We start from the raw sequence: 9106 nt of genomic DNA, 5'->3' as shown, positions 1-9106 counted from the left end.
GTAAAGAGATGTATTTAATGGTGTGTTCAAATCCTTACTAATAAAAAATACAAGGAAAAAGGGGTTGATGAGGTGTGTGTGTGTGGGGGGGGGGGGGGGCTGAGATCCTCCAGGGCACTATGGGGAGGGGGGGGAACCTTGATGTACACAATGTGGGGCTGGAAGTGCCCTCTCCCCCCCATGGCTCCGTGCAGAGCAGCCCCCAGCCCCAACCTCCCCCTCCATCCTGCAATGCACCGCGCTGCTGTTGTGGTTTTATTATTAAATAAGCCCTGGGAGGTGCAGGGGGAGGGGGAGGAAGGAGCTCCCATCCCGCCCAACCCGGAGCTTTAACAACAACGAAATAAAACCCACCAAAAAATGCCATTACAAAAGAAACCCCCCTCGGCTCCCCCAGCCCCCGTTTAGAAACAAACCAACCAATAAAGAGCCCAACCAGGAGGAAATCCCAAGGAAGGGCCCTGTGAGCAGCAGCTGCATCCCAGCACTGCGGGATCCCCAGCGCCAACAACCCCAGGCCTGGGCTGCTGCTCCTCTGTGCCGGGGTCTGTCTGTCCGTCCCCGTGGCTGTGAGTCCATCCGCTCTCAGGGACTGGACCCCAATGGCGGCCGTCGGCTCCGTGGCTCTCAGTAAATGACTTCGTAGACCGTCGCTTTCTTGTCCCCGGAGCCGGTGACGATGAACTGATCGTCGGTGGAGACGTCGCAGCTGAGGACGGAGGAGGTTTCCTTGGACTGCAGAGATGGGGGAGGGCAGGGGGTGGGCGCCGGCACCCGGAGCACAGGACGGGGGGCTGAAGGAGCAGAAATGGGGCTGAGCAGCACCGGGGGCTGCTGGGCTCACCTGGAAGATGCTGGCTCCATATGGCGTGCGCCAGGCGTTGAGCAGGTTGTCCTTCCCTGTGCTCACAAACCACTTCCCTGCGGCAGGAGACAAAGCAGCCGAGTGGGACCCCTGGTGCACAGAGGGTTGGGGGCTGCAGGGACCCCCCAAAGGGAGCGGCCCAAAGGAAGCAGCGCTGCCCGTACCGCAGGCGGCGAACTTGAGGGACAGGACGCAGCTCTCGTGGAGGTGCAGCTGGTACTTGTCGGGTTTGGAGACGTGCAGGATCTCCACGTTGCTGCTCTCCATGCCCACCGCCAGCCACTCGCCCGTCGGGCAGTGCCCCAGGGAGAAGATCTGGGGGCGGAGGGGGCAGCGACAGGGCAGTGCTGGGATATGGGGGGGTCGGACACGTCGGGGGGGACCCGGCGCTCACCTGGGAGCTGAAGTCGTGCTGCTGCAGCTGCCGCCCCTCCCGCAGGTCCCAGCAGCGCACTGTGTTGTCCAACCCCCCCGTCCACAGCTTGGTGCCGTCGTTGGAGATATCGATGCAGCTGGCACCGTCCGTGTGGCCTTGGAACTGCCTGGGGGAGAGGACAGGGACGGAGATGGGCAGCGCACGGCTGTCAGTGCCGCACAATGGGGGGGAGGACACGGGGCTCCCCAGCTGGAGCCGCTCTGTGCAGCACCCACCGGACCAGGCTCTGGTTCTGCAGGTCCCACACCACGATGTTGCCGTCGCTGCAGCAGGAGAAGCAGACTTTGGCGTCGGGGCTGATGGCCAGGGCGTAGCAGGCGGGGGCGGAAGAGGTGAGCTCGGCCTTGATGCGGGGCGTGGGGGCCGCCAGGTCCCAGATGGACAGAGTGCTGGCCTCCCCCCCCACGATCAGGCTGCGGCCGTCGGGGAGCAGCTTGCAGGAGCGGATGTAGTTGTCGCGGTTCTGGGGCGCAGGGAGGACCCCGTCAGCCCCTTCCTTCCCTGCAGCCCCACCTTTGTGCTCCGTGCCGTGGGGGATTGGGGACGGCCCCGACCCCATCCCTGTACCGGGACCCCCTCCCGGCTCCCCCCCAGTCCCACGTACCAAGCAGTCCAGCTGTGCCACGGCCGTCTTGGTGCCTGGCTGCCCCACGTCCCACACCTTGACGCAGCCTTTGCCCCCGGTGTAGACGTGGCGCGTGGAGTTGCTGATGGTGACGGCGCAGACCACCTCGCCATGGGCCAGGCTGTGCAGCTGCCGCGCGTGCCGGGGGATGCCGGAGCCCAGGAGGGCGTCAGGGGGGAACGGCACCGGCTGCATCTGCCCGTCGGCGCTGACATGGAAGGAGTAGGCGCTGCCAAAGGGGATGGAGAGTGACGGAGCCGCAGGGACACAGCGGGGACAGCCAGCGCCATTGGGAGGCACAGAGGGCTGGACCCACTGCTGCGTCCCCCCCCATCCCCTCCATCTCTCCATCTCCACTTACGGTTTCCCCGACGTCCCCACTTGCATGCCGGCCGCCAGCCCCGCCACGCGCATGTGTGGGTGAGGGTCGTAGCCAACCTGGAAGGCAGACGGGGTGAGCGCAGCCCCCCAGACACCTCCAGCCCCACACGGAGGGGGAGAACCCACCAGCGGGGACCGCCCGTAGCTGCCGGCGGCCGCGGTGCCATTGAGCTGCGGGGACACGAGGTGCAGGCTGGCGTAGGCACCTGCCCCGGCCATGTCCCCGTTGACAGCGGGGTGAGCCATGCTGAAGGAGTAGGGGCTCTGCACGCCCAGCGGGGTCCTCAGGCCCAGGGCTGCAGGGAGAGGTGGTGTCAGAGGATGTGGTGGTGGGTTTGGGGCTGTGCTCGGTGCCCGGCGATGCTCACCCAGGGAGTCCACGGGGGCTTTGGCAGTGGTGGGGCGGAACTGTGGGGCACTGCTGGATCCCGGGGCTACGGCATCGCCCTGAGATGTGGGGGTGCTGGACTTGAGGCTGGGTGTCCCCGCCTTCTCCACCTATTGGGGCAGAACAACGTCACGTTACCATCCTCCACCCACCACCCCCAAGTGCTTCCCCCATCCCTGAACCCAGCACGCTACAAGGGGAGCCCTCCTGACCTCCAACCATCATCCTTTCCTCTGTGTGTGGGGCAGGAGGACACCCAGTGGGACCATAACCCAACGGAACGCCCCACATGATGCCCAATGGGACACCCAGCACCCAGGGGGTTGATATGCTGCACGTACCGTGGGTGCATCCTTGGTGCGCGATGGGGACGCGCTGCTGGACGAGGCCATGGAGGTGGGGCTGAGCGGCGCCGGCTCCTTCCGGCCCAATGGCAGCTTCTCCAGCCCGTTCTCACGGGAGGAATAGGAATGGACACTGTGTGGGGACGAGGGGTCCTGCGGGGGAGGGACAACAGCAGAGCGGGGATGGGGGGCATCACCCCTCAGTAAGGAGCAGCACACGCCCACCCCATCCCTGCACTGACCTCATCCACCACCAGGTTGTCTTCGCTTTTGTCCGCATCGCTGCCCTACAACACGGCAATGGAGGTTTGTGGGTGCCCACATGGAGGGGACGGGGACGTATTGCCCCCCCAGCCCCGTCCTGCACTCACGTAGTCCGTCACAAAGTCCTTCTCCTCCACCTTCCTCTTTTTGCTGCTGCTCAGGTACTCAGAGATGGCTCGCGCCCGGTCCCCGTTGGGCAGCACCAGAGAGCTCTGGGGCAATGGGGCAGTGTTAGAGGCAGGGGGTCCCACGGCAGCCCCCACCCCACACTGCAGGCTGGGGAAGGAGTGTGGGGTGGGGATGTTGTTGGCGGGGTCAGCCAATGTGACACTGGGGAAAGGGATGGCACTTACAGGACCCGGGTCTCGCTCTGTCTCCATGGTGATGTGATGCGCAGCAGGACCGGGATGAAGCAGGGACACGGCTGTGCTCCTCCCGCGGGTACCAGGACCCCCAGCTCAGCCTTGGGGACGTCCCCGACCTCCCCGGGCTGAGTCCTCCCCACCACCTCCAGGAGGTGCCACGTGGAGGGGGGACACCTCCCACTCCCCCACTCCCAGCCTGATGGGGAGCGTCCTCCCCACGTCCCCCCCTCCGGGTCCCCCCTTGGATCCCCCAAGCTCACCCCTGTGCTCGGCGTCGTGGACCCCGCGGTCATCCTTGGTGAGGAGCTGGGCCCCCCCCAGCACCCCCGAGAGCGCCAGCAGCCCCGAAGCGCTGCCCAGCCCAGCCAGGGTGGGGGGCTGCATCCCAGAGGGGTGGGGGGTCAGCGGGATGGGGGGCGCGTGGTGCGAGAGGTGCTGCGTTTGGAGCTGGTGCTGGAGGGGGGAGGTGGGGGAAAGAGCAGAGCAGAAGGGTGCAGGGTCAGGGGGAGGATGATGGGAGGGGGCTTCCAGGGTACCCTCAGGGCAGTGAGGGGGCACCACATCCCACCCATTGCCACCTCCTGGGACCGGTGGGGCTCTGCTCTCAGACCCCTCCCACATCCACAGCACTGTGAGCTCAAGGGAACGATGGGGACACAAGGATGGTGGTGACCCCCCCCCCAACGGCCCCCAGGGCACAGCACACCCACACCCCACTACCACTACGCTCCCAGCCCCATTGCTGCTCTCTGGTCCCCACTGCAGCCTGGCTGTGCTCCCCCATGGCTCTGGGGTGGGGGGCTGTGGGTGCCCCCATAGTTGGGGTCCGCAGCCCTGGGACGGTGCCACCATCACCTGCGGGAGCCCAGCAGGGAGGGGGGGGGGGGGGGGGGCAGAGGGTCGACGTACCCCGATGGCCGCGTTCAGGTCGCTCATAGTCACCTGCTTGGCACGCTCCACTGCCTGGACCACCTGCTGCTGGTGCTGGGGGGGGATAGGGGCATGTGGGTGGGGGGGGGATGGAGAGGGGCTCCCCCAGCCCAGTATGCAGGGATTGGGTCTGGATGGGAGCTCAGCCCCCCGCTGTGGGGACACCCACCCACCTCCTGCGATAGGAACGGGATGAGCTGCGCACAGATCACGTTCAGCCGCTTGGCGATCTCTGTCTGCAAGGGGAGAAAAGGGACCCAGAGCGGTGAGACCCCCCCAACCCCCCCACCATCATCCCTATGGCTGAACCCTTCCCTCTGAGGGGCACTGAGCCCCCTCCCCACCATCCAGCCGGGATGCTCAGCCCCCCAAAGCTGACACAGCCCAGGGAGGAGTGGGGAGCTCCATCACTGCCCATCAAACCCCACATCACCCCAACAGGGACCACCCTGAGCTCCCCCCCCTCACCCCGAAGGCAGCACTGACACTGCAGGGGCAGCATGGCCCAGCCAGTGTAGGGACAGCAGGATGGGGACACTGAGATAACGGGGATGATGGGAACAATGGGATGGGGTTACAGAGATGGGGGGACACTGGGATACCAGGGTAGGGATACTGAGAGGGGGGACACTGGGATGATGGGGACAATGAGACCAGGGACATCGAGATGAGGAGGAACACGGGGATGATGGGGGACATGGAGATGAGGGGTGACACCGGGATGGTGGGGACACTGAGATGATGGGGACAAAGGAACAGGGAATGTTGAGCTGGGGGGACACCGGGATGACGGGGATGGCAGGAACACCTTATTAACATCCCCAACACCCCCAGCAACAACCCGGAGCCGCCCCCACTTCCAAGGGGGGGAAATAAAGGATAGAAGAGAGAAGGGAAGGAGCAGAGGCGCCGTGAGCAGCGGTGGCAGGCGGCGGTTCTGGGAAGGATTTAGTTGTCTCCTGGGGCTGCCGGTGATGGATTCCCTCCCCTAATGCACTGATGGGCAGCAGCTCCTCGGGGAGAGCTGCCTCCAATTCACTCGCGCTCGTTAATGTGCAATTTAGTGGCACTTTAACGCTCTCAGCATGAAAAATGATCGTGCTGCTCGCAGCCCCCCCCCCCATCCCACCACCCCCCCCACCCCCACCGGCCACCAGCGCTGCCACCGCCCCTCGGGCTGCTCCATGCAGGGGGTGGGTTTAGAGCTGCTTCCACAGCCCCCCCTAAAAGAAAAGGGAATATCTCCCACCCTGGAGCTGGTTCTCATCCCAACACCTGCACACAGCTGGAATGGAATCGCCCATAGGACAGGGCACAGCCCCCCCCGGCTGTAGGGTGGGTCTCCATGGGGGCTTTTGGTGGATGGGGGGGGAGGTGGGATGGGTGACCCCCCCCCGGGTGAACTCACCTGTTTGTGCATCTCGATGTTCAGCCCGTAGGACATCTCATAGTACTGCAAAGAGAGCAGAGCGTCAGCGGGGCTGCGGGGGGGTCCTACAACCACTATGGGATGGGGGGGGGGGCACGACCCCATGGCCCCAGTGTTGTCACCCTGCCCATGAGCTGCAGCACTTGGATGTGGCTCAGTTTGGGTTGAAATGTTTGGATGGGGTTCGGGGGGAAGATGGGGGTCAGAGGGGGCAGCCCCATAACCCAGCTGTGAGGGGGGGGGCTGTGGGGGGGTCCCATTCTCACCATCACGTAGTGCCGCTGGATTTCGGTTTTCTCCGTCGCCAGCTTTTCACATTCCAACTTCAGGCTGCAAAAATACAACAGAGCAAAGATCAGAGAGACCCCCCCAGACCCCCCCATATGCACCCCATAAATCTGCTCCCACATCCCAGGGTTGAGCAAACCAGGGGGTGTGTGCAGAATCTGCATCCCCAATGGGGCTGTATGACACAGCATCACCTCCCAGCACCACCACCCCATGGATGCCACCAATGGATGGGATGGGATGGGATGGGATGGGATGGGATGGAATGGGATGAGATGATGGGATGGGATGGGATGAGATGATGGGATGGATGGGATGGGATGGGATGGGATAGAATGGGATGGGATGGGATGGGATGGGATGAGATGATGGGATGGGATGGGATGGGATGATGATGGGATGGGATGAGATGATGATGGGATGGGTTGGGATGGGATGATGGGATGGGATGAGATGGGATGGTGTCCCATCTCCCCCCCCCAGCCCTGACCTGTGGTATTGGTTCTGTAGGAACTGGAACTCCTCCTTGATGCGATCCAAGGTCTCGGGGTACGTCAGCTTGAGGGACTGTGGGGTGGTGGGGCCTGAGGGGGCCGAGGGGGCCGGGAGGTGGCCCTGGGGATGGGAGGGGTCGGTTGGGGGGCACCGCCAGACCCCAAAGCCCAGAGCTGAGGCTGCGATAGGGGATGGTGGCCACGTGCAGGAGGCAGCGGCCACTGTGATCCCACTGCAGCCCCATAGCGCTGCTGTCCCCGTGTCACCCCCATCCCGGTGCCATCACCGCCCTGGTACCATCCCCATCCCGGTACCTCCGCCGTGCCCCCCCCCCCCCTCGCACTGACCCCATTCATCCCGCAGTGTGCGGGGGGATCCCGACCCCACATTTCCATCCTGCCCCCCCCCGCCCCATAACCCCCTCCACACCGCGGACCCCCCGTCCATCCCTCAGCCACGTGCTCGCTGTGGGGTCGTTTCTCACCGTCGGTCGGTTCTGGGGGAACATCTCCGGCCCGGGGCGGCCCCGGGTCCCCCCCCCGCAGCTCCGACGGGTCGGGACACGGCGCTGAGCTCCAGCTCCGGCTCAGCCCTATAGGGAATGATGGGGGGGGGGGATAAAAGCGACGTGAGCGCTCCGGGAGGGGCAGCCCCACAACCCCCCCCCCACAATGAGCGGCTCGCAGACAATGGGCCGCTCCGACACCGCAGGTACCGCCTGGGGGGGGGGGGAGCGGGACCACCGCCCTGCACCGAGCGGGGGGGGATGGACTCACCGCGCTGCTGGGCCCGGTCCCTATGGGGGGGGGGGGGGTCCCGAACCGAGCCGGGCCGAATTGGGCCGAATTGAGCCGAACGGAACCGAGCGGGGCGGAGCGGAGCCGAAAAGAGCCGAACCGGGATGAGCCGAGCCCAGACCCGAACCCCGAGCGGAGCAACGAGCGCTGAGCCGAGCGGAGCCGAGTGGAGCCGAACGGAGCCGAATGGAGCCGAGTGGAGCCGAGTGGAGCCGAATGGAGCCGAATGGATCCGAATGGAGCCGAACGGACCCGAACGGCGCCGCCCCCCGAGCGCGGCTCCACGTGGGGCCTGACCCGTGCGGGCGCTCTCGGCTCGGCTCGGCCAATAGGAACGCGCAACGGCGGCCCGCCCCCACGTGGGGCTCGAGAGGTTGGATTCCTATTGGAGGAGAGAGGAGGGACGGCAGGAGGATGTGTCAATCAGCGGTGAGATTGGGGGGGGGTCGTTAACCCCTGCGGTGCCGGAGGGCAGCGAGATGAGATGGGGGTATGGGGGGGTATGGGGGATATGGGGGTTATGGGGCTAATGGGGACTATGGGGGGGCTATGGGGGTTATGGGGGGATATAGGGGGGTATGGGGGGGGGTTAGGGGGGTAATGGGGTGATATGGGGGGTTATGGGGGCTATGGGGGGCTATGGGGGTTATGGGGGCTATGGGGGGATATAGGGGGGTGTGGGGGGGGATAATGGGGTGATATGGGGGGTTATGGGTTGATATGTGTGAGGTATGGGGAGCTATGGGGTGATATGAGGTGCTATAGGGGGGATATGGGGGGTTATGGGGACTATGGGGCTATGGGGGTCATGGGGGGGCTGAGATATGGGCAGCCTGCAGGGACCCCCCCCCCCCATCCTCCATTCCGGCCCCTTTCTCAGTGTCCCCCCCCCATATTTGGCCGAGGTCACGTGAGGGCAGCAGTTGATGTGAATGGGAATCTCCACCAATCTGCCCCCCCCCAAATGGTGGGACCCCACCCCTGCAGCGGGGTTTCCATCATTGGGGGGTTGTGGGGGGGCTTTTAGTGAGGGTCCGTGGGGAGAAATGGGTTTGAATGGGAAGAAAAGCTGTGATGGTCCGGGGGGGGCAGTGATACACACAGCAGTGCAGGCTGCTCAGCCCTGCTGGAGTTCAGGCCTCTGTATCGCTGCCTATGGGGGGGGTTTATCGCTGCCTATGGGGGGGGTTTAGTTATACCTTCCTATGGGGTTTGTTGGTTACCGCTGCCTATGGGGGGGCTGTAACGCTGTCTTTGACCCCAGGGCTGCGGTTGGGGCGGTGGCACAGAGCCGGGATGGCGCATCCCCGTCCTGCAGGAGGGTTTTCCCTTCCCTTCCTCCTCCTTTCCCCCCCCCTTTTTGCTTTTCTCCCCCTGCGATCAAAGCTCTCTTTGTGGCACCGGGAACGTTTCAGAACCGGGAACGTTTCAGCGTTTCCACAGCACTGAGAAGGGGGGGGGGGGGCACGAAAATGGCCGCCCCCGGGGATCCCCGGAGC

The 9106-nt window shown here is 64.9% G+C and overlaps 1 protein-coding gene across 4 annotated transcripts; it reads right to left on the bottom strand.

Annotated features, from left to right (window-relative positions):
* Window positions 1-242: 242 nt before the first annotated feature.
* On the bottom strand, window positions 243-7882 carry LOC107325617 (transducin-like enhancer protein 1). 4 transcript variants are annotated; one of them, XM_085517534.1, is made up of 21 exons: window positions 7587-7882; window positions 7295-7402; window positions 6806-6930; window positions 6294-6357; window positions 6007-6051; window positions 4772-4834; window positions 4578-4652; window positions 3929-4121; window positions 3657-3673; window positions 3411-3515; window positions 3282-3326; window positions 3037-3192; window positions 2676-2805; window positions 2434-2603; window positions 2288-2364; window positions 1906-2155; window positions 1517-1764; window positions 1260-1407; window positions 1030-1180; window positions 845-921; window positions 243-735 (listed from the first exon to the last, which is right to left on the bottom strand). In XM_085517534.1, exons 2-21 carry the CDS (start codon window positions 7316-7318, stop codon window positions 628-630), a joined length of 2271 nt encoding a protein of 756 aa, XP_085373660.1. In that variant the 5' UTR covers window positions 7319-7402; window positions 7587-7882; the 3' UTR covers window positions 243-627. The 4 variants fall into 4 exon arrangements, with proteins under 4 accessions (XP_085373660.1, XP_085373661.1, XP_085373659.1 ...); XM_085517535.1 differs by having other exon boundaries at window positions 4611-4652; XM_085517533.1 differs by having other exon boundaries at window positions 2434-2805.
* Between the last annotated feature and the right edge of the window lie 1224 nt (window positions 7883-9106).

This window comes from Coturnix japonica, chromosome 16 (genome assembly GCF_054131305.1).
Source record: "Coturnix japonica strain WE chromosome 16, WE-NBRP24, whole genome shotgun sequence".
Taxonomy (NCBI): domain Eukaryota; kingdom Metazoa; phylum Chordata; class Aves; order Galliformes; family Phasianidae; genus Coturnix; species Coturnix japonica.
The sequence above is the reverse complement of the archived record's forward strand: the minus strand, read 5'-3'. Positions and strand labels throughout refer to the sequence as shown.